The 25,058-nt window shown below is 43.1% G+C and overlaps 1 protein-coding gene across 1 annotated transcript in view; it reads left to right on the forward strand.

Annotated features, from left to right (window-relative positions):
• FBXO16 (F-box protein 16) overlaps nucleotides 1–25,058 on the forward strand; it is a 33,102-nt gene that overhangs the window by 4,358 nt on the left and 3,686 nt on the right. Inside the window, exons 2-7 of the mRNA XM_072332904.1 lie at nucleotides 397–539; nucleotides 5,735–5,770; nucleotides 12,370–12,576; nucleotides 13,874–14,038; nucleotides 14,893–15,098; nucleotides 21,464–21,569. Coding sequence (XP_072189005.1) covers nucleotides 444–539; nucleotides 5,735–5,770; nucleotides 12,370–12,576; nucleotides 13,874–14,038; nucleotides 14,893–15,098; nucleotides 21,464–21,569 — 816 coding nt within the window. The 5' untranslated portion in view covers nucleotides 397–443. The remainder of the gene's footprint in view (nucleotides 1–396; nucleotides 540–5,734; nucleotides 5,771–12,369; nucleotides 12,577–13,873; nucleotides 14,039–14,892; nucleotides 15,099–21,463; nucleotides 21,570–25,058) is intronic.

The following is a 25,058-nucleotide window of genomic DNA, read 5'->3' on the forward strand; positions in this document are numbered from 1 at the left end:
GCAATCTCCAGTTTTCAGTGCCAGCAAACAGGCAGAAATTTCATGTGCTTTCTAGCCCACTGCAAATACCCTCTTGTGATTACTTATGCAGCAAAAATCAAAGGCGCGTTCAATAACATTTGTGATGGGAAAGACTTGCTTAATTATTAATTATTGATAATTTGTTAGCACACAGAGGTTTCCATCGGGAAATCTGGGCTTTGCTGTCAAGTTACTATGAGTGCACAAAATAAAAAGAAGGCCTTACCCTAACTGACCTTCTGATAACTTTCCTTGTATCACTGCTATGTTTGAAGTCACTGAATTGCAATCTGAAGCAATTTAGCTTTTCACTAACACACAGTAATGGAGTGGCACAAAGGTAATGCTGGTCTTTGTTCTGTTTGGTTGTTGTAGCAGTTGGTGCTTACAAGACATTGGTAGATTCACCATCTTACCTATCGATGGCATCTGGAACTTCTAAAAACGTGAATAGCCCCAAGCTACAAATCAAGATGAGCACATGGACACCACTGAGCAATCGACTCATGAACGAGCAGGTAAGTTCTGTGTTGAGTTTGGAAAGGACTTCTGGTGATAATCTAGTCTAACTCTCCAAGGCAAAGTCAGCTAGAGGATTTGCTCATGATCGTGTCCAGTTGGCTTTTGAATATTCACAAGCCTTAAAGCAAATTCTCAGTTTCATTTCACCAGTTCTCAAGTCTCAGGAAAAAAATAACTTATCCTTTTGGCTGTGGAAGTCGTGAGCAATGGAATCAGAACTTTGATCATTTGTTTAATATTAGGAATAAATGTATATATATGAAGTACGCAGTCTTTATGAGATATACATGTGTAAAATCCGTTGCATAAAATGTGAAAGTTCTGACGTGTACTGTTTAAAGCATATAAGCGTTTAGTTGAAGTATTTTTATTTTGCCAATTAAACCATTTCTAAACAAAAATATGTATTCATTTCTTAGAGAAAGTTGCCATTCTTTTCCTGCCATGGAAGGTTTAGCCCCAGAGCAAACCCATTGTCAGTGTGAGTATCTGAGTGGCCAGTGCTCCACCACAGTTTGCAGGAGAGACCTTGGTACCCATGCCCTGACTCCTTTGCTAAGCCTGGCCATGGTGAGGCTGGGTTGGTATTTTGTTAATTGAAGCGATGCACTGTATTTATAAATAACAAGATGCATTTCCTGGTCTCCCACTCTGCAGGATAAATCTGGGCTCTGCTAACGCAAGGAAGGTATTTTTTTATCTCATGCATCAGCAGGAGAACATTCCTCCCTCAGAATTCAGAATCATCTGCTGATGATTCACTGAATTTAATCCAGAGTGGGCCATTGCATTACACTGTGTGACTTCCTGGATTTCTCAGTCCCTTGTTTCACACAGCTCTCTGTGTCTTGAGCCCAGTAACTAGCATTTGGCTATAATGTACCTTCCACAAAAGCATAAAGACTTCCTTCGGGATTATCAAGAAATGAAAATTTCATCACTTTGCTAACAATTTTTTTTTTTCTTGGCTAATCTTCTATACCATTAAAAGATTAAACCTCATCTCTTGTCTGAATACCTCTAGCATTAGCTTCCATCATCTAAATCTTCCTCTGCTAGCTTATTAAACTCTTTTGTAATGAGGGTTATTTTTTTCATTGTGGAAGTACTTTTACTCTGCTTCAAGCCAACACTTGATCTTTTCTTTGATAAACTAAACAGATTGAGCCCTTTGAAGTTCTTTCAGTTTGGCAGATTCTCCAGCCTTTGCATCATTTTAATGTCTGCTTCCTACACTCTTTATAACACATTTTTACAGACACACATCACTGGGTAATAAAGTGTGATCTGACTAGCAGTGAGTGGGTAAAAAAAACCTTCCTCATCTTTTTACTCCTCCACTCTTCGGGCAATGTGATGTTGCACTGTGCTACAGCAAAACTCGTAGGAGCTCAAATTGGACTGTTGTGTACTCTTGCCCTTAGGATCATAGAATCATAGAATCACCAAGGTCGGGAAAGACCTCAAATATCATCTAGTCCAACTGTCCACCTACCATCAGTATTGCCCTCTGCACCATGTCCCTAATTACTACATCTACCCTTTCCTTAAACACCTCCAGGGATTGTGACTCCACCCTGGGCAGACTGTTCCAATGCATCAGCACTCTTTCAGAGCAGAAATGTTTCCTAATATCCATCCTGAACTACCCCTGGTTTGACCTGAGGCCACCTCTTCTTTTCCCTTTGCTAGTTACCTGGAAGAAGTGGACAACCCCCATCTCACTACAGCCTTCTTTCTGGCACTCACTACAACCTTCTTTCTGGCAGCTGTAGGAAGCAATGAGGACTCCCCAGAGCCTCCTCTTCTCCAGGCTGAAAAACTGGAGTTTCCTCAGCTGCTCCCCATAACACTTGTGCTTCAGAGCCCTTACAGCTGCATTGCTCTTCTCTGGACACTCTCCAGGGCCTTAATATCTTGTCTTTCTCAGCCAAGTGTCAACAGACACCCTCAGATCCTTTTTCTCTGCACAGTCTTCCAGCCACTTTGCCCCATGGCTGTAGCATCTCCTGGGATCATTGTGGCCAAAGTGCAGGACTTGTTGAACTTCATCCCATTGGCATGAGCCCAGCTATCCTGCCTGTCCTCTGTAGGGCCTTCCTTCCCTTAGGCTGATAGATACTTCCTCCAAGCTCGGTATCATTTGCAAACTTACTGAGGGCACACTCAATTCCCTCATCCAAATCATCTATAAAAATACCAAACAGAACTGGCCCAAGTACTGACCCCACTTGTGACTGGCCACCAGCTGGGTGTAAATCCATTCACCATGCTCTGGGCCCAGCCGTACAACCAGTTCTTTACCCAGAGAGGGGTGTACCTGTCCCAGCCATGGGCTGCAGCTTCTCCAGGAGAATACTGTGGATACAGCGTCAAAGGCTTTGCTGAAGTCTAGGTCAACAGTCTTTCTGTCATCCACCAACATCTTAATATTGTTGTTCTGGGTAGGAAAGAACCTACTTCCTATCTCCCGGAGCTGTGATCAGTGATTAAATTCTTGATAAAAAGTGTTTATTTACTTCTGATTCAGGTTTGAACCTCTTTCCTTTATCCCTGCACAACCCTCGGTGCTGGCTCTGCAGAGCTAGCAGAAAACAAATAGTTGCAACAAAAATATTGCCAACAGATGAAATCAGGAGGTAATCCAATTGATGTATATAAAGAGTGAGAAGGTTTTATTTTCATGCAATCCTATCTCTGTTCATTTTTGCATTTTTGAGTGAAGACAAAGTCTGAAAAAGTAAAGAGTTTATAGAAAGAAGGTACGTGAAAAACAGTGAGAAGATAAAAAGAGAGAAGAGATGCCCAAGAAAAATACTTGTTAGTGAATTGGCAATGAGGGGCAGGAATGGTGAGAACTTAGAGCTGGTCAGTAGCATTCAAGCTCCATCTAAACAACTGCTAGGAGTAGACTCAAAGCAGTGTAAATTTACCACCTGTCTAATTTGGGTTAATCCAGGGGATGCTCCTTCTGTGGTTCCTGCAGATTTCCCTGGATTTTCACATATGCTCAGGAGTGCATTTGTCTGCATCGATGTCAGGACTCAAGATGTCTCCTGCTCATTGTATATCCTGAATCTTGTAGCCTCCATCTATATTTTTTTTTGCCCTCCCTGCAGCTGTCAGAACTCATCTGTGATGTTACCACTGGGCCATGGGCACTCATTTGCTTTAAATCCAGAATCTCCAGCAGGAACAGACCAAAATAAAGAAGGCAAAAATTAGGAAACCTTGAATTAAGCAATACTCACATTCAGAAAACCAGAGGAGGTGCCGCCTTTAAGCAAGGACTGGAAGTCGAGAGATTATTTGCCTTCAGTTAGTCAGAATTCTGCAGTGGGATGGAAGAGCCCCAGTGGCGTTTGCAGCAGACTGAAGGGATTTGCCAGACAGCCCTGAACTTGAGCTTATTTAAAACTTCCTAAGAACACAGATGTGAGATGGCAGTTCTCAGAAGCAACCTGGGCTTTGAAATGAATCCTAGGCCAGCCAATCTAGGTAGGGGATAGGAAAAACTTGAAGGCCATGGAGGATAAGACAGTAAACACAGATTTGATTAACTCAGTGGATGATTATTCCAATCTGAAGCTATTCTGTTGCTAATTAATGCTTCCAAGTGCCTGGAATAGGCAGAACTTTCTAACAGAGTTGGCTTAGTTGTATCTCCAAAAATGCTGAAAGCAAATATGTGTCTTTCTTTGATCAAAGACCATTAAATTGCATTCAGTTACATAAATAGCTTCCTGCCTCACTTGAATTATCCAACTCAAAACTTAGATCTTTGACTATTCATCATTTGCTTGTGGCAAATCCCTTTCCAAGTTCAGTTTGTTCAGGCTTTTGTGTTTTTTTCACTTTGCCAAGTGTCCCACATGCAAATAACGCAAATAATAACTGTCAACATGCAAATAAAAGAAATGTCACTTTTCACCCCTCACGAGACACTCCTGCTGAGAGAGACAGAGCTAATGCTGACAACTGCTGTACCAGACATCAGCACTGATCATGTCTTTCTCTGCAGGAACCTTCTTTGCAGGCTGTCAAAGCAATAACATGTTTGGAGTTTATAATGATCAAGCATGTTTTCCTAGTTGTGGTTAATAGCTGTTTTTATGTACAGTTATAAACTGGAATTTTTTCTGAAAATAAAAGAAAAAAAAAGCAACACATCTATAGCATTTCCTCACTTGCCAGGTCACAGTCCTGAGCACAAAGGCAGTTTTGTGGTAGTGGAAAGCCACGTGCTGGTGCTTTCATATCTAGCTCCCTAAGGATAAGGTCAACATCACAAATCCTCCGCTGTATTTTGATACCACTCATCCTTCTTGTTAGTTGTCACTGTAAAGAACCTAGGGACAGCATGAGCCACAACAACTGGTCTTATTAAGCCATTGCCAGAGCTCTGTGATAGCTACCCACGCTGTATCCATTCAGTTACCCAGTATTTCCAACTCAGGAGAACTGAAACCTATTGAAAAAATAAATCAAGATCTATGAAGTGCAACACAGGAGGTTTCAGGAGTACTTTGATGACACAGGTCATCGAGGAGCCATCAAGGGAGGATGCTCTGCTGGTCCTCATTCTTATAAACAAGGAAGGATTGGTTGGGGATGTGTCTGATTCTGGACTCCCTCGTACAATTAAGACAGAGATTTACTGGAACAAGCCCAGTGAAGTATCACAGAAATGATCAGGAAATTGGAATATCTGACACACAGGGAAGAGTTGAGAGGTATGGGATTGTTGAGCCTGGAGAAGAAAGGCTCAGATACAGATCTTATCAGTGTATTTGGATACCTGATGGGAGGAGGTAAAGGACACAGAGCCAGACTTTTCTTGGTAGAATCCAGGGAAATGCCACAGACCGAAATGCAGGAAATTCCACTGACCATATGGAAAAAACAGTTTTACCATGAGAGTGGTCACACACAAGTTACTCAGAGAGACTGCAGAGTTTTTATCCAAGAAGATATTAAAAACCCAGCTGGATGTGGCCCTAAGCAACATGCTGGGTTGACCCTAGTCTTGGGACTGAGCCATTCTCCACAAAATCCTTCCAAATTCACCCATGTTGTGATAATGTTTCTATTTTCCAGGTTTCATAGATTTATTTGTTTTCAAGGTATATTTTTTCTTAGCAAACACTGAATCCCCTTAAAATATTCATTTTTAATTGTGTATGTTTTACAGGTATTTGAAGAAAGAAGAGCCCTGTTCAGAAAATGGGTAAGCTTTTCCTTTTATATGTATTTAGATACAATTGGGTTTCTGAACTTATCAAGAGATTACTGTATGGTAATACAGTATAACATCCTACTTTGAAAAAGGGGTTAATCTTCCTGATAGATATGTGAAAGTGAGCTCTGCTTTTGATGAAGGCAAAGGTATACATTTTTCTTGGTGCCTCATGTATGTAAGTTTTGAACTTGGGTAATTGCATTCTTTTCTCAAAACGTTCTGTAATAGGATCACAAGCCCTCAGAAAAGTCTGTGAAGTCTTCAGAAAGGACACTGGGTGTTTAGGTATTGTCTTTACCTGCTAGAAAGTCTTTAAAGCTGGTAGTAAATGATATCTACTGAGAGCACACATAAGGCTCCTAATGCCGTAATAACTGAACATTATTATGCCATCAGTATCTTCATAACTTGTGTGCAAGACAGGAAAGTGCTGTCATCCTGTTTTTGATGAAAAAATGAGGTATACAGAGTGTTAAGACAGTATTTTGTGCCCCAGCCAGAGATGGCTGCAAGATAGGATGTCAGGATAGGGTTTCTCTGGCTAAGTGTCTATGACTGAAACACAGGGATTTCAGCCTGACTGGTCCGGTCATCATACGCTCAGTGTACAGTCAATAGAAAGAAAGCAGTGCTTCCAGAGGGTAATTCATCTCACTTAACGTAGGATGAAAGAGCAGCCCTCTAGAGATGCCTGTTTCTGTAGCCTATGAAGGGAGTCATAGCTGGCAGCTTTAAAGGAGTAAACTCTAAGTGACTTACCCTGGAAGCAGATGGCACAGCATGAGATGGCAAAATATCTGCAACACCTGAAATATTACATTGTCCTTAGACTTTTATGAGTAAAAACGTATGTAATTATGGGAAAGTAGCTGTAATCTGCTCAGTCTCCTATGCAAAGAGGAGTGCAGACTCAATGACTTTATTGCAATAAATGAGTGGATGTATTAAAGCAGTGACTGTATGGCTGAGCCCTGTGCACATCTTTATAAATGGAACCACAGAACCAAGTACATTGTTACATATGGCACTCAGGCTAAAATGAGATGTGGAAATAATGCTCTTTGAGAAAGGATATTTGCACAGTAACTTTGTGTGAACTGTGATGCTTATTCTTTATGCCTAATAGGGCATTTGTGTGGAAGCTTTTTGCATATGAACTGCTTCTTACAGACAAGCATTTTGATTTTAAGTTCATGCAGATTATTCGTCTTTACAGGAAATACACCATCCCTACCTTGTTGATTTGTGTGCCTTTTGATAACAAGGGTTTAAACAAAAGAGAACAAAATAATTGGATGATTGTTCACCTTTTAACATGAAAGTAACTGATAGACTGCAAATCTATTGCTTAAAAACTGCTGTGTGTTTTAATATATCTGTGGTATATATGATGGTAAAAAATGTTGCTGGAACCCTCAGTGAAAGAGACAAAACCTGGAAAGAACCTCCCCCAAACACAACACAAGAGTTTAATCGTCTTCTGAAAGGTTAAATACCTGACCCTCATCTGACTCTTGATCAGTACTTTCTCATCGTGCTCCTTTGGAGTTAATTCTCCTTGTGCTTCTGTCATCCATCATACCAGTGAAAAGGGTGTGGAAAGCACAAAAGCTGTTCTTAACTCCCTTCAAATCCTTTGGAATTACGTGGTATGCAGAGCCTAGGGCACCCTGAGTTCGGGAGAAACCTTATCAAGAAATCACAGTGCTTCGGCAGGGCTTGTTACACTGATTCACACAGTCCTCTCAGAGTGCACTCAGGACTAGATGACACTGCTGCAGATTGGGCATCTATGGCTGAGAATCCACACTGAGTGTAGTTCCAAATGGCTTATTATGAAACTATGGGAAGCTGAAATATCCCATAGGCAGAGGCATTGCTGGTGTTGTACCATGCATTCTGAGAAAGGTGAGGACCAATTGGAGGTGCTTCTGAGGATGGTCTCAGGTCCAGGATATTTGAAAACGATCTGTTTACTCAATGGAAGATGGAGAAAAGGTGCCGTAACATCTTTACAATAACAGATTAAAGCACACCAAAAAGCTTGCCTTGGGGGATAAGGGGTGGAAATCTCCACTGCTGGAGTCTTTAGAGCACAGGTTAGACAAACATTTGTCAGGGTTGGCTTAGGCAGAATGGATCCTTCCTTGCACTAGGAGATGAACTACCTCAGTGTTTCTCAACCTTTTAAAGCTGATGTCTCCCAGTCTGTTGTGATCCATAAGAGAAGAAACGAACCAGGTGACCTGAAGGGACTTCTCTCTGTTTCTGCATGGCTGAGCAGCCCCAAAGGGTGGAGGTCCGGCTGTGCTCTCACCTGCCCTATTCAAGGAAAACAGTGGGACCCTCTACAGGCTTTTGGCTGTCTCACATTGCACTTAACTCACCAAGGTATTACTGCTGCACAGGGTGGAAGCAGTGGTAGTGTGTAGTGACAGCAGGCAGCCTGTCCTACATTGCTGTTTCCATGATTGATTATTTGCAGGCTTTGGTCTTGCTGGAGGCATTTGTGGTGAATTTCTATCACGTTGCTTTACCCAAACGCTTTCCACATACATACAAATGATAAACTCTGCTGCTGTCTTTCAGTTGAAACACTCCTGGGAAAGGGTTAACATTTCTCAGTTTCTTTTTGTTTTCTTCTAGTTGCCATTCTATATTGCACCTAGGGCAGATGCCTTGATGTACTCCCTCTCAGCTTCCCTTTCTGCTGTGTTCTCAATACTGCAAGCCAAAAATTCCTCCCATTCATCTAAAAAACACAAAATCATCTTGCTTTACCTTAACACTCAGTGCTATCATGCGGATGTGCAGGTTAGTAAGGAGACATTGAAGCTAGGGTTGAACTTGTCTATTAAGACACAAGTGTTTCCATGTGATCAGAGCATCTCAGGTTCTGCTGTAGCCAAATGAGATGTGAACAAATCAGGGATCCCTAAGAAAGATTCAGCTCACCTCATGGGTTACATCTTGTCAGAGTTCTGGTTAATTCATGGCAAGAAACCACTTGAGAGGAGCCAAGACTCTGGGGAGGCCTGAGAGTGGCCTTTCAGTACTAAAAGGGGGCCTGTAAGAAGGAAGGGGACAGGCTCTTTAGCAGCATCTGTTGTGACAGGATAAGGGGAAAATGGTTTCAATATAAAAGTGGGGAGATTTAGGTTTCGCATGAGGAGAAGGTCTTTTATGATAAGAGGCAGTGAAGCACTGGCGTGGATTGCCAGAGAGGTGGCATCCTTGGACATACCCACATCAGGCTGGATAGGGCTGTGAGCACTGATGGAACTGAGTTTCCCTGCTCATTGCAGGGATGGGACAGATGGCCTTTAAAGGTCCCCTCCAACTCAAATTGATTCTATGTATGGACATCAGGTGCTGCCTCCTTCATCCCTTCTTTTCTAACCCATGCTTCCAAGCAGATCACTGCTTTGGGGCTGGGAGAAGGTGGCTGAGGAGGCAAAAACTGCTTCTGCTGAGCTGAACCATCCATCTACTTGCAAGTTATTCTACCTTAATGTGTTCCAGAAGGGCAGTATTGACTTGGGAGTTCTGTGCTATGTTTGCAGAGCACAGGGCTGCTTGCGTGTGATTGTAACCCTTTGAACTCACGTCAATATGCTGGGTTGGAGGCGAGGATTATGTCCCAATTCAGTGGCTAGATGAAGTTAGTAAAACAACCTGCCTGTTAGAGCGGAGAGGGGCCTCTTTAGGTTAAGCGGCAGAGTTTCTGTTCTTCAGCACGGAGGTCCTGGGCTCTCCCCTTGGTGTCAGGCTGCATTATTTGTGTGTGTGCACTCATGGATTAATCGTAAACTGATCGCAGTACAGGCTGGGCACTCTGCATTCCCTGGTGCAACAGTCGGTAGCCTTATGTCACGCAGTCCCCGGGGAGACATTGTTCTCCAGGGCTTGGGGAAAGACACTGAAAAGGAAAAATGTTCCTGGCTGAGGACTGAGAAGGTGCAGTCCCTTGAAAAGGGGAATCCGGTCTGACTGGTTGGATCGCTGTAATCACATGCAAGGGGAGGAACTGTGAAGAAAGGCGGCCAAATGTGGGATGGGGACATGCTTGTTAATACTGGAAAAGAGACAAATTATGCCTACTTAAATACTTGGCTGCTGCCGAATGCAGTGGAGAAGAAGCTGTGTGTTCCCATGCTCCTGACAGGATGACACTGATTTAGTGGAGTCTCCCATGCGGTGTAAGCTCAGGCTGAGGATGCTGGAAGGAATTGCTCCATTGCAAAGCTGTGGCAGAATGGGAAGAGTTAAATGGACGCAAATATTCTGTCTCTCTGAAAGAGAATCTGTATTTCCTTTGATCAGTTCACTCAATCTCTTGGTGTGGAAGGGAAGGAGCCAGTTACCCCCTTGTCTCTGGCACTTATCCGGGAGAAATTTACCTTATTTAATAGATGATTGCAGATCATTTTAATGAGAAAAGGATGTAGCTGTGATCATGAATGAGGAGTCTGTGCAGCAGAAGCTCTTCCCCCTCGACCACGCGATAGAAAAAAACCTTTCACATCAAACTGAAAGTGAGGAAGGCAAAACCTGCAGCGCACCTTCACCTGAATCTGTGTTCTTAGAGGACACATTTCAAAGTGCTGACTGCCAAAGTCCTGCTTCAGTTTTTGCTTAGCACTTTGCTAAACTCCATTAGAGGTGAAAGTTGTATGCAAAATAGGGAGGGGAGGGGAGGGAAAGGGTGTATTCCTTAATTCGCTGTCTGTTTGAGTATGAAAAGACTTGGACATCTGGGAGCTTTCTTTGGCTTTTTGTCTGGAAATGCCTGTTCCAGCCCTTCTTGTCCTTGCTGACCTACATGAAGGTCTTGTAAAGGTGTCTGCAAGAAGGAGCAGACCTATTTACTGCTCACAGCTTATTGTCCAGTCCTGGAATTAAATGCATCCGGGTACAAATAAAGAAAGAAACAAAGAGTTCTGTAAGGTGATGTGTGAAGAAATTACCTCTCAGTTACTGTTCATCTGCACAGTCTATTTCAGACCATAATTCCGCTGGTCCTCCAGTTCACCATCAATTTTTGGTGTGGAAGCAGAGAGAAAAAGAAGATTAAATTTGTAATCCATTTTATTCTGAAAGAGAAGGGAAAGGAAGGGAATTGGGCATTGCATCTACCCAGCCCTTCTTAAACACATATATGTGCATCTATATATGAAGATGCATATATATATATATATGCATACAACCCTTCATATATATATATGTATATATATATATATATATGTATGTATGTATATATATATATATGAAGGGTTGTATGGGTTTTTTTCTTACTGCTATTTTTAACTTGTGGAGACCATGTTTAAATAAGTTCTTCAAATGCCCCTGGGGTTAAATGCAGAAATAACTGTGCTGTGATTTGAACCATGGAGGGCAAGTTGTCAGCTGTGGAAAGCTGACTTTAGGAAACAGAAAGAGGGTCGTGTGTTAAAGGTATGGCCAGTGCGTGAGAAAGAAAGAAGCAAGGGGAGGCAGCATTCCCCAGACAGACCTGGTTCTTTAAGAACTTGCCCTTTGTAAGGAAGGAGAATTGGGTTCACAGCTGCTCTCGCTGTGCTAGGAATCTACACTCTGCCTCTGGAAGTCCACCTTTCTCTGTACCATTCTGCTGCCAGCAGTTCCCACTGGGGATTCCTGTTGGCGCTGACTAAATGGTCCTCAGCCACGTCCTCCCTGCTGGCACTCGGTGCTGCCCTCGCAGCCAGGACTGCTCCTGCAGGTTTTGAGACAGATTGCACAGATTGTGGCGATGAGGTCAGTCTCCTCCCAGGAGATTCCTGCTGACAGGGCCCTTTCCATTCCCTGCTATCAACACAGGCTAAACACCAGGTACGGCCGCATTGCTCCCACCCTGTTTACACAGCTCTGCCCCACTCTGCTCAGTGCAATGCTGTTGTTGCTGTTGTATCAAGCGATAAGTGCTTATGAGGTTAAGTGCTTATTTCTTCCCACAGTGAGGCCCAACTGTTTTCCTCCTCCTCTTTAGATATCTGTCATAAGCAAGGAAATGCCATGAAAAATCTGTGACTGTGCTGCCAGATCTGTGTCACAATTTCCTTGGGAGATGCAGGCAACTGATGTAGTTTTTCTTTGCTTTGCTTCTTTGCAAGGCAGTGGGGATTTCTCTCTTGTGCAGATCGTGGGAATAAATACTTCACAGATTGTGAGGCACTCAAATACTGCAGTTTTGGGGGCCATATATGGGTCAGGGTAGGTGAGGAAGCAGCAGTCAACTTAGGACTTAATCCTGTAAACACACACCTGAGTTTCCTATTCATGACTGAAGCCACGTTTCCAAACTGATCCTAGGTTCTGAGAGTCTGGTGAGGATGACTGTGTTCTGGACAAGGTCATCCTGGATCCTTTGAGGATTATAAAGCATATGTTATGTGGCTTCAGAGTTTCTTTTAATGTAGCCTCTCTATTTGTTCCCAGTTCCTACGTGCTTTGGTATTGAGTGAGTCACCAAAAGCTGCTGCTTGGGCACTTTCCCTTGCCTTGCGTGTGTGATTTATTTTAGCAAGCTGAATCTCTGGTTTCTCAAAACCTGGAACTCTTTTCTTCAGTTTACCAAGTGGACAGATGGTCAGAGGCAGAAGATCCTGATGGACCAGCTGGAGCTCTGCTCCCTGCCACTGCAGAAATTCTGTGCCAAGCAGCTACAGGATCGAATTCCCATCGAAGCTCTAGATTTTACCATGAAGCTTCCTAGAGAGCTGACCTTATACATCTTCTCCTTCCTGGACCCACGGAGCCTTTGTCGATGTGCACAGGTAAAAACAACAACACATGCTGAGATTCAAAGTCAAGTCAAGAAAGGCAAAAAAGGAAATAGCAGTAGGTTACAATAAAGTTGTAGGAATGCAAGAATGCCTTCTGACCTGGCACCCTTTTGCTATATGCTTAGTGACACTCGTATGAGATAGAACACAACACTTCCCCAGATCCTAAATTAATTCAAATTGGCCAATGTTTATGAAAGCAAATAGTAACTCTGGGAGCTCTGCTCTAAGCCATTTAACATGTGGCACTTTACAAGGCTGACTGTTCTCAAGAAGGAGGCCTGGTGCTTTCTGAAAACCATGTTCTTTGAAGTACCTTGCACAACGTGCAGGATCATTAATGGCTTTAAGAAGTATCAGCCCATGGTAGTTGCAAAGAAGTGCGTACATTGCTTTAAGAAAAAGAGTAAAAACCAGATCCATTAAAATACTTAAAGGTGAAGTGCTGGATGTGCAGAAGCAGAGAAGTTATCGATGTGCTGTTGAGCACACTGTCTAAGGATTCAGTCTGCTGATATGTTTGTGTAGCTTGAAGTGATCCCCAAGCTACTTCTGAAGGAATAAGCTCAAATATGGGTGACACGATTACTGCACTTACAAACATAGTACTCCATATATTACTACTAATACATCAAAGTCTCAGGTTGTTTAAAGCTTTCTCTAGTATCTCTCTCCAACAGTTCATTTTTTTTATGTAGATGATCCACAGATATTCATGCACAGACAGACAGAAAATAGATTAGGATATGAGAAAGGAAGGTCCTTACAGTGCTACTTCTGTCATATCTTTGAATAGTTGCTGTTATAAGCACAACTATGCAAACTAATTATGCTTGCCCTTAGGCTGGAAGAAGTATTGTACGCAAGGTGACTGTGCAATGGACTATAAAAGCGGAACATGAGCAGGGAGAAAACAGAATATGTCTATCAGACCAGGAGGGGTTACTTTCCTGTTTTTGACATCAAAATGCAATAAAGGGTTTATTCCAACTCCTATGCACTTACTGGGTAGAAATGTAGGAAATTGCCCTAAAAAAGCTGAAGTCTTTCCTTTTGGCTAGTGATTTTTAGAGCATTTCACCCTGCACTGGTGATCAGCCAACAAACAATGAGCAAATCATGAGGAAAGTTGTGTTTACGTAGAGTGTAAGCAGCACTGAAGTACTGTGTTAGTTTAAGGATGCAGGGGAACTGCATCCACAGGAGATAAATCTCCAGCTGTAATCTGAGATGTCTGAAACCCCAAGATGTTGATCTGCTCTTATATGTGGTTACTGGTCATTCGCAGGTGAGCTGGCACTGGAAGTACCTGTCTGAACTGGATCAGCTCTGGATGAAGAAGTGCCTGCGTTTCAGCTGGCACATCAACTTTGTTCCAACCCCATTTGAGCAAGGAATCTGGAAGAGACATTACATTGAAATGGTGAAAGAGCTGCATGTTACAAGACCAGAGGTATATACCTAACACCTCTGGAAATGTTCCACGCCAGTTATAATAGTCTGGGCTAGTAGAGTTCCTAACTTTTAAACTTACTATGTTCTCCCACTAATAAGAAGGAATATATGTAATTTATATGCAATTTTAAACTCATGTGTTGCTGTGTGGTCTGCTTTCCCTCATCCATCCCTGGTAGGGCTGAGGGGGAATGAAAATCTCAGAGGTTAGGAGGGAAGCAGCCACCAAGGTCTCCCTCTCCTCCTGTCCTCTCTTCAGATTCTGGAGTAATCCTCTAAATTTCTCCCTTCAGCACTCCAGGCTGTTCCCCTCTCTTCTCCAGGTCACAGGGAATATGATAGCCTACCTCAATCTGATAAGCAGGAGTGGGGAGTCCAGCATTGCCCCTGCTGAAGTTTCAGAGTCAGTCTAGCTGGTAGAAAGCTAAAAAAAAACCCACACATTCTGCCTTTTGTAGGCCTTGGTGTTATCTCATTCTGTCTTCTTCAAAAGTGGCAGGGCCATTTTGGGAAGTGGAGCATTACTCCAAAGCAACTGGTTTGTCTTGAGATTCACTGATCCAGATCCCTTGTTTGTGGGACTGTGAAGGAGGGAATCTTCTGCCTTGAATTCAAAACTCAGGCCTCTAAATGTAGCCAGACGCCCTTATAGGCTGTCTCTGAGGTCAGTGGATGAAGTCAATGCAACTCAGCTCATCTAAGTGCACTGGGCAATGGGACTTGCACTTCCAGGGTGCCTGTTTCTGTCCAGTGAGTTAATACCTAGTTCTTACAAATCTGAGGTTAGGTAAAATTAGTCAGATTTTCACTGATGGATAAAATTAATTTTCTTCTTTTAATGTCTCTCATCAGACTGCTTCGAAGGATGAGTCTGTAGTTACCAAAGTGCAAAAGATGAGAGGCAACTCTCCAGCGGCAAACCTTTCAGCACCAGAGAAGGAGACTAGAAAGAAGAAAAAAGAAATCCCACTGTGGCGTTTAACAGACAGGCACCCTACAGAAATCATGCGATTCAACTGCCTCAACAACTACGATCCCATTGAACAGGCTAAGCAGGCGTAAGAGGCTTTGTCTCTGCCTTTTTGCTTTCTCTGTGCTAACTGAGTATGTCTGTGTCCTTTGCAAGTCCCTTCTGCCTGTGCTTCATGCTTCCTGGAAGCCTTGTAGTTCTCCAGCCTGGCTGCAAACCCAAGCTAGCACATTGTGCTACCCTTCTGCCTTTTCTCATATTGGTCTTGATCCTCTTCTGGTTGCAGCTTCACTGCTTTGTGTCCTTTCAGCACTGTGCACATCTTGTTAGTGTCTGCCTATAAAATAGGCTGTAGCTCCTGGGAAAGTTACACAGTTGGAAGAGGAAGAATTAGATCAAGAGTTTGTTCAAGAATTTTTTAATAGGCTTGTAGTTTTCTAAGCTACAAAGTTGAGAGGAATGTGCAACTTCTGAACAAAAGAAGAATGAATGGATGATGGTGAAATACAGTTCTATCAGTTCAAGGATCTTCTGGCTGAAAAGAGGTTTAGATGTTCAAATGAGAGTGCAGGTATTAGAGTATGTGTGTACATGTTTGATATGATAAGTAAGATTAGGATTTGTGTCTATACTACCTGGGATGGAGTGCTTAGATCCATCAGTTCATAGGCTCCCAGAATTACCTGGTCATCAGCTGTCAAAAGAAAGCATTTCTGCAACCCAGAGCAAAGTCTTGCACACTGACTTCTTCCCTTCGACATATCTGGCATAGGGTATTTTCAGTCTCGGGTTTGTGGTCAGATTTCAGCAAGCACTGTCAGGAGCAATAGTGAGGAGGCTGCAGCAGTTGTGTGAAGGAATTTGTCCATTTCCCATTTAAGGTTCTGCCACCTCTCCTTTTTTTCATGGACATGCTCTCAGCAGTTACCTCCATTCGGCTGATATGCAGTAACTTGTGAAACTGTGGTAACATTATCATTAGTCTGAGCCTGCTGTAGACATAGTCGACTAACTTGACCATTGCCTCCTTCGTATGAGAGTCTCTGTGAAAAGGACTGCACATTCTCACCCAACCAAAAGTGCACAGAGGAGGATATTCCTCTTCCCTTTGCCAACAAAAACCTTGGGAACCACCTAATCCACAATGAATGTAGCCAGGTTGTACATTAATTAAATAACTGATATTGCTGAGACAAGCACTGTGCATAGGAACAATCAAGCTATGAATTACCCTAACCTAGTGATTATTTGGCTAAGCAGAAGAGCACTTGCATAGGTTCTTTCTCAGTGTGATTAACTTTGCTGGACCCACCGCTCCTCCGGGGTGTTCCACAAAGTTCCCAGTGTCTGAGCAAAAGCCTTTTATGAATCATTTTTTAATCCGCGTCCCCTAGTCCTGGGATAGTGCACTACTTCAAAGAGCATTCCAGCTTCCACCTCACCCTCTTTCTGTGGTGTGTTTCCAAACTCTGGCATTTTAGGTAGAGTTCTCTGGTGCTTTTAACAAAATATTTTGACAAAAAGCCTCTTGTTGCAAATAATTGTTTCAATGTTATTTGTCAGTTGTGTTCAGAAGTGTTCCCACATAGTCTGTTCCAAAGACTTACGTGAGGTTTAGGGTCCGCATGTGCTGGTCATGAATCAGTGTCAAAAATGGGACAGGTTCTGTTCAAAGAGTTTAGAAGTTACTTGTTCCGGCACTGAGCTGTAGATGCAGCTGACAACCAGATGCAAATGATTCCAAGTTGCTAATCATACAGTAAGCACACTGACTGTTTTCTTCTCCTAAGTAAGATTCAAGCCTCTATCCATTTGTGCAATGGAGGATATTTTAATGCCTAGTGATCTAGCAAATCTGGCTTTTATCCGTAATTACAGAGGATTATAGCAAGGAGAAAAATGAATTCTAAGAGATTTACTTGTTTATCAAGGATCTTCCTTTAATATCACTTAAGCTGAAAGTAATTGCTATTGTGTAGTCTTGCCTGTAATGACTCTTATTTAGCAATACAGGTGCTGACCCAGCTACCTGCTCATGTAATGATGTTTCTGCAGACACTGTCCCCTCTGCAGCCCCTTCCCAGAAATCCTCCCACTAAGGCTCTGTATTGCATCCTCCACCCTTTCAGCTGCATGGGAACCTGCTCTCCTGCACCTCACCTGCTCCTTATCTGCAGCAGGACTGGTGGGATACCCCATTCCATGCTTGTGTTTTCCTCCTACAGTGGTGATAATGACAGCAAGTAGGCAGCTTGGTCAGAGATCCAAGTAGCCACAAAATGGTGAAGTGCTCAGTGCCTTTCTGTGATGCCAACCTTTGTTCTGTACTGCTGATGAAGGCTGCGCTCAGTGAGCATCTAGACTCCTGGGCAAGGGAAGGTAATGTGAGTGCTGTGCAAGCTGATCTATCATACTGCAGCCTACAGGCTCAGACAGACCCTGCCTGACCAGTGGACACGATTGTAATGTAGAACAGAGAAATGAGATAAAGATCTCTGACCCTCTGGGCTGTGTTAGGTATAGTTATTTTTCAGGTGAGATGAATGCTTGGAGCTCAGGGGCATAACATCCACTCTTTGTGTGGACTGTATGTCAGAAGTAATGAAATCTATGTAAAATGAGATTCCTAAAACAATAGGAGTGATTTCCTAAAATATAGGGTTTTGCAGTGGTAGTCTGAGAGAGGTAATGAGTTTTGCTGCAGTCTGAATGCATATAGGAAGGAGTGAGTATTTTCTTGAGGCAGATTATAAACATGGGTGAAAAGGTGCAGCAGAAACACAGCAGACAGCCAAAGTGGTGGTGGAGAACAAATAAAGCATTCTTTCCATCTGTGTTCTGCTGTGTTGAGAAAAGCAGAACTTGTCGAAAATTCTTGGTGAACACACAAGATTACATCAAAGGAACGCCTGACGCCATCATTAAAGAGGTGTGTGAGAGTAGTCACTGGCTACTTCTTTGAATCAAAGTCAATCTGCCTAATGTTGGGTTAAATCTTGCGGAATTTAAGAGGTAGCAAAAAGCCGAAAGATTTTCCTAACCCCTAGAACTGACTAAAAATCTGCTATATGCTTGCTTTCTGGTCCAAAAAGAAGAGAGAACTCCCCTGGGCATCATAACAGGGTGTCAACTCTGCAGCCAAGATAGTCATTTAAATGGTGGAACCATCCTGTTTCACTGTTGGTCTTTGCAGAGGAACCCTTAGCTACAAACCCTCTTCCTCTGTTTTAGCACCACACTGCTGACTACTCATAGCAAAGAATTCCTTGCTTAGCCAAAAACTGAACGTGGAAGTGCAACAAGCAGCAGCCAATTCTCACTTACATAGGAGAATGGAGTCAAAGGGAGTCATAAAATCATAGAACCACAGAATGGTTTGGGTTGGAAGGGACCTTTAAGCTCATGCAGTTCCAACCCCCTGCTGTAGGCAGGGACACTTCCTTCTAGCCCAGGTTGCTCACGGCCCCATCCAGCTGCTTCCATAGAGGGGGCATCCACAGCCTCGCCGGGCAACGAGTCTCACCACCTTCACAGTAAAGAATTTCTTCCCCACATCTAGTCTAAATCTAGTCTCTCAGACTAAGAGTCCTAAGAGATGTAAAAGAAAACATGTACTTTGGTCTGTGAGACCATGATTGGGTATTTACTTTAGAATAAGTAAATAAACACATTTCTGTAGAACATTTTAGTGGGAGTCTCTCCTGGTCAGGGCTGGTGCTTCGTGTCAGTGGGAGGAGAAATTGTAACACTGTGCAACTGCCAGATTGTGCTTGAAAGATGGTAGAATGAGGTTAATTTGCAATCTGGATGATAATTGAGTCTTGACAGGTTTGTTTTGGTTTTGGTTTTGTATTTGTTTTTCTGATGCTTTGATTTTTTTTTTGCTGCTTGCTCAGGGAAGCATCAGAAAGGGAACCAGAGAACCTCGGTGACAAACATCCCTGCAGCTTTAGAGGAGCTGGGACGGTGATCCTGGAGTATGATCAGTACACGTTGCTTGGTTCAGATGGGAAGGTGTGGGAAAAGCTCCGTCCCTGAGCAGTGAAATCAACAGCAGCGATGAGCAGATGCGTGGTTGAGGGAGTGGCGAGGAGATAGAGGAGAGATACAGACAGGGGTAGAGTTACAGATTGCCTGGAGGCCTTATCAAAATCACTTGCTGGAGTTATAGTGGTGGCTTTCAGTGCTGCTGCACGTCTGCGAGCAATATATCACAAGGGCGATTTCTGTTGGCTCTGTTTTGTTTTCTGCCTGAATTATCCAGATAGCTTTTAAAATTGCATGCAGAGACCAGCAAGGATGGAGTTGTCTCTTTGGGAACACGAAGCAATACCACAAAGGTGAAATGAAGCATTTTTATCTAAAGCCTGGGACCACATTAGCAAATGTTCCCTGGGATTCTGAGCAGGAGGGTCGTTCCTTTCAGGCTGTGCACATGCAGTTCTGCTGGAAGGCATCTGGTGATGGTGCTGCTTGGTGCCAATAAATCAAAAGATCTGCCTCCCACTTTATCATGACTAATGAACCCTGATTCTAGCAGAGCACTGAACCTCTGCCAAGGCTGTGTGCTTGTGCCTCTAGAGTGAGCCCAGCTACTTCTCATGACAACAGTTCATCCAAAATGAAAGCTCCTTCCCCCCCAGCCAGCCCTGCCTTCTAGCACTACTTCACTTAGATAATTTATGGACATAGGTAGGCTCTAAAAACAGTTGCATATTGTGCTGAAGTGTTTACCCAGTGAGAAAATAATTACTTTCAGCAATTGCTCTGTCAACAGCCTAGGCCCAGCTTCTGACAAAAAGGGGCTGTGCTGTGTGAGAAGGGCATGGTATTTCGCCGGTCCTCTGCATCCCAATGCCCATCTCTTGTTTTTCATGTTTCTGAATAGACAGCTCCATACTTCCTGCCTGTTAGGCTTGTGAGAATTTAAAACACTCCTCAGGAGAGAAAAAATAGGGCGAGAAGCACAGGGTTCAGCACTGGAGCCAGAGCTGCTGTGCCCTGCTTGGCTGTGATGCCATCTTCCTTTGCAGCATCTTCCTTTCCATCCCCACCGCTCGTTGTCCTGACTGTGGGGTGAGATCATGGCGATGCCCTGCTGCAGAGGGATGCTCTGACACCAGGAGCATAGAATACAGCAGTAGAACTTAAAACCTTAATTTGAGACCATAAACCCAGTTTTGACAGGATATCGGTATTTTTTCCTTGTCTAAGTGGATCGATGTGTCTGTTTTCTGAGTGGATTCCAGTGCTGCCACTGGACTATAAGGAACAGAGTCAGAGCCACTCCTTATACTCTTAGAACACTCCCAGCTGTAGCAATGAGGGGAGAGCCTTCTGTATGCTGACTCTTTCTGGCAGAAGACCGCTGCCTTATCTAAAGATGACCACACCATTCCCTATAGTATTTTGGCTTGGATTGTCTCTCTTGGATGTTAGTGCTTACGAAGAGATTGCAATTTTCCTCTATTTGCTATTTGAAATAATTTGTCTGATTTCATGATGGTTTTTGATCTGCAGCTGGTCTGGGACTAGTGAATAACAGCCCGCTGCTGGCTGCTTGTGAGGATGTGCACGTTATGCAGTCTGGCCCTGCTTCTTTGTTGGATGAGTGTTGCTTTCAAGGTTTGTTTCCACTGTGTGAATTCATGACTTCATGTTCACTATTTGCTTCTTAGCATGCTTTCCGGGAGCCCAGACATGCTGGTGGTGGAGCTGGGAGGTGGATGCACAGAGCACACAGAGGAGCTGCTTTACATTTACTATATCTATAAACTTAGCCTTGATTTGCACAATGTGAATGTGGAAGGGGAATGAACACTTTCAGACCAAATGTGTTTATGAACCTGTCCCAGTTGTGAAAAAAAACCACCTTCTTGTAGTACTAATTTTAATCCTGATATCAGAGCAATGTGACAACTGGCCATATTCACTTCATTTTCACTCTGCAATGTTCCTGTTCCGCTTGCTATCGTATTAAGTTTAACTATAACTGCAAATAAAATCATGTATATTTGAAAGGAAGTCTACTTGGCTATAGTAAAGATGAATAGCTTGTTTAAGGGGAAGTCTGCTAACCCTATTTATGTTGCAAGTTACATGGACTAAACCAAAAATGCAAACGTTATTTAGCTAAACTTCCCTTTCTGTGAATTGCTTTAAGCTGGTGTAGCACCGGTCATGTGTTTACCCAGTGATGCGTTTATATCTCCATAAGCATCAAGGCTAGCACATGCATTTGAATGCAATGAAGTTATCACAGTTTAAAAAGTAGCAAGCTCTTTTGAGCCACAGAACTGACTGTGCACCCTTGGGCTGCCCCAGGTGCAAGATAAAATGTATGAGCTCAATCCATGTCTTTTCGGGTTGCTTATCATAAAGAATTCTCTTCTTCTCCACCCCACGGATCCAACTCCTTAGCACTTGTTAATAATCTTCCACTCTACTCTGCAGGAGAAAGAAAGGAGGAGGGAAGACCCCAGACCTTAGCTGGCAGGCAGCTGAGAGAAAAAAGAAAGCGGGTTGTGGATCTAAGAAACTCCAGAAATCAAAATCACTGGTGAGTATCACTGGTTTGTAATTATGTTAGTCCGGGGTCAGTTGCACACAGGAATATTTTAGCTCAGAGCATTTACTTAACTTAGGCAACGGTGAAACTTTGCTCCTGACTACAAGCAGGTCTGCCAGGCACATGTGCTGCCTAGCCAGCCAGTAGCAATAAGGCCATAAGGAGGACACAAATCATGTCACATCTGCTTGCTCCAGGGGCAGTTTCTCACTGCAGCCCAGACACAGCCCATCTGCCTGTGGTGAGTAAAAGGAACAGCAGTAGTCTGTGTGTAGACAGTGATCTTGTTATCTGCTCCTCCTTCACTTTGTGCACTGCATGGTATCCTGACAGCCAGTTTCCACTGGATCAGCTCTCTCGTGACATTTGCATCTTTCCCCAAAGCTGCTCTTCCATTCCCACAACTTTTGATTATTGCAGTTTGAAGTTCTTTTATTACTTTGTTCATTGCATTGAGCCTGGGCAAGCAGCCCTAAGGTCTTAATACTGAGGATTCATTGTGCTTATCGCTGGTAAAATAGGCCATCCTCACATGAAAGGAGCCTTGGGAAGTCAGGCTTCAAGAAAGCATCATGGGTTTAGCTTTTGTAGATAGTGCAGCAAGAAACTGCCAGTAGAAAGATGTGCTTGCAAGCGTATCAGGGCTTTTTGCAAACCTGGAAGCATGTTTCCCAAGCAATGAAAGCCAGGGAACAGCGTTTGAGTTGAGCCAAAGAAGGTTTACATAAAAAAGAGGCATTGTCTCTGGAGATTGAGAGGCATTCTCCTGACCCAAATACAGCCTCTTTGCAAGGAAATAGATTCAGTGAGTTTAAAGAACAGCAATATTATTTAAGTTATTCACCGTGTGTCTTATAATTTCCATGCTTTGAAGGCTTCCTCTGTAGCTTTTAGATCAGAGAGACCTTACAGTTTCATTCTACCGTGGCTTCTCGTTTCGGATTTAAAGCTGTTTTATTGTCAGCGCAGAGGTGAAAGAGTTTTAGTTTAGGGTAGAAAGAGGTGGCTGATTTGTTTTCTTTCCCTAGAGTTTAGGAACTTGTTCGAAGTTACTTAACCTGCAGCCCACAACTAGAAGGTGCAAACACCTCGTTGGAGTCACAGTGTAAAGTGCAAACCCTCTTTCATAAATTCAGCATCAGTGTTTGCTATAAATTGCAGCAGTACAAGGTCAAGTTGTGCTTATACCCGTGTCACTTTCTGTTGGCTCTTCATAGCTTCAGAGGCATTATTTCTTCCATAGCAAGTAGTCACCAGAAAGCGTTTAGCTGACACTAAATGTGGGTATTAAATTCTCTGCCCACAAAAAGCTCTGGGAAGATTCTTAAAGCTGTTCATGCTATCAAGGCCTGCGAGGTTCACCATCCTCCCTTCGTGCCTCATAGTGAGTTAGGACAGCCTAACCACAGCTCTGGTGGTCAACAGCTCTGTGACATGAACCCAGAGCAGAGCCCTGTGTGTTCACATTATGCAGCCTTGATAGCACTATCTTCTTTTTGTGTTAAAATCTGGGGCTGTGTCCCTCTTTCCTAGATCTTTACATTGAAAATCAACTTGTACTTCTTTCAAGCAGCACAAATTTCAACAGAAGAGCTGTGTTTCTCATCCTCTTTTGGTACTGCAGTGTGTAATCCTGCTGTTTCACTGACCATTAGTGACTACAGAGCTACATGACAACAGAAGTTAGGTTACAGTAGGCCAATGCGTAGGAAAAAGAATATATAGCTCACTAGGAATCATCCAGAATTAATTTCCATTTATTATTAGGGAAATCTTGTTGAAATTAAGACCTGTGAAAAGACTCTTAGTTAATCAATTCCAAATAAAGAAGCTTAATATTCAAACCTTTTAGTAAATCCTTGGAAGAAGAGCAGAATATGATGAAAGAATAAGTGCCCCAAGCAAGCAAACATCAAGTCAAATTAAAGTGAAGCTCTTAAATAGATCAATGATTCAAGTGTAGAAAGCAGATGAGAGTAAAGTATATTACAGCCAACAATGAAGATGTGAAAAGGGCCATTATATGGAGTGCTGAGCTCAGGAGGCTGAACAGCAATACACCAAAATAGAAGAAACATGTAATTAAAGTGATGACCTGAATCTGCTGGCTCCAGTTTTGCATGGTGTGAATCAGGTCTCCTCCTCGTAAACTTGTGGTGTTTTGGAGTTTATTAGTAATCATGGAAATGGTGGCATAAAATGTGACCAGGCTCACACTTAATTTACAATAAATTAAAGTGAATTATCTAAATTACTTTAAATAACGTGTTACGATAAATTAAGTTAATTAGGTCTCCGAAATAAGGGCTGCTTTCCTTCTTATGAGTATGCATGCAACCACTGTATCTCTACAGTGGGATGGGAATGCCTGCTGTATCTTTGTGGAGGGAAATGCCTTACACTGAAGACAAGCATAGCTTCATTGTTAATCATCTCTTTCAGCACTTTGCTGGATCAAGGCTTTGTGGCTTGTCTACGCCACCTTGAGCAGCTACTGCCCAGTACTGTACAAAGCAAAGTGAAGAAAGGCTCAGTGACTCAGCTGAGCTTTTGGCAGGCTGGGCATGGAAACCAGATCCCCTTGTTTTGGGGCCACTGTTTCATCCCTCCTGTTCTTTCTGATGTGGAACTGTGCTGCCCTGCTGTGATTCCCCAGCTCTGACCCTACAGGTCCCCTCACAGGTGGCAGTGCTGCCACGTCAGTGTCCTTTACACAGCGAGGGGCTCTTCTCTGAAGGACTTCCCATAAGGAGTTTTCTGCAGCTTTCAGCAAAACAGGTCATGCCAAATCCTCCCTCGATGTCAAAAAGCACAGATACTTTATTAGAAAGGTAAAGATCCATCATATTGATGCTCATGACAGCTTTGCAAATGACTGCAATGTCAGCAATTAGAGGCTGGTTTTGCCTTTCAGGCTGCCTGCTTGTTTCTGTTTGGGAGACTGCTCCACCCTCCCAGCTGTTCTTGAATTACTGACTTATTTTTAGCGCTTACAAAATAACATCTTTTTGACAGGATCAGTCATTCTTGCCTCACTGCCTGAGGTAATAAGATTGCAGCATGTGAAGTCAGGAATAAATTATCCAGTGACAGGTACACTGGGAATTGGTGTTTGGAGGATGGATCACATGTATATGCGATGTGGGTATATCGCACATGAAGACCCAGGTCTCTTGGCACTGTGACACAGACCTGTCCAGTGTATATTTACATCGGCCGTATTCTGCAAACCTCATTTCAAGAGTTATTAATTCATCCAAGCAATCCTGCTGTACCACGTGTGACTACTCCTGAGTGGGAGAATATCTTGGAAATTGAAACTCAGCTTACATGTGTTACTCTAATTTGAAGGCATGGCCTGGCTTTCATACTCTTTGTCCATTTATCCCTTTTAACTCTAAAACAGAACCACACGGGACACGAGAGCTGAAAAGCAAGGTACGGTCAGATCTGTGCTGCAGCTGCTTCTGCTTCTTTGGT

This window comes from Excalfactoria chinensis, chromosome 3 (assembly GCF_039878825.1).
Source record: "Excalfactoria chinensis isolate bCotChi1 chromosome 3, bCotChi1.hap2, whole genome shotgun sequence".
Lineage (NCBI taxonomy): Eukaryota > Metazoa > Chordata > Aves > Galliformes > Phasianidae > Excalfactoria > Excalfactoria chinensis.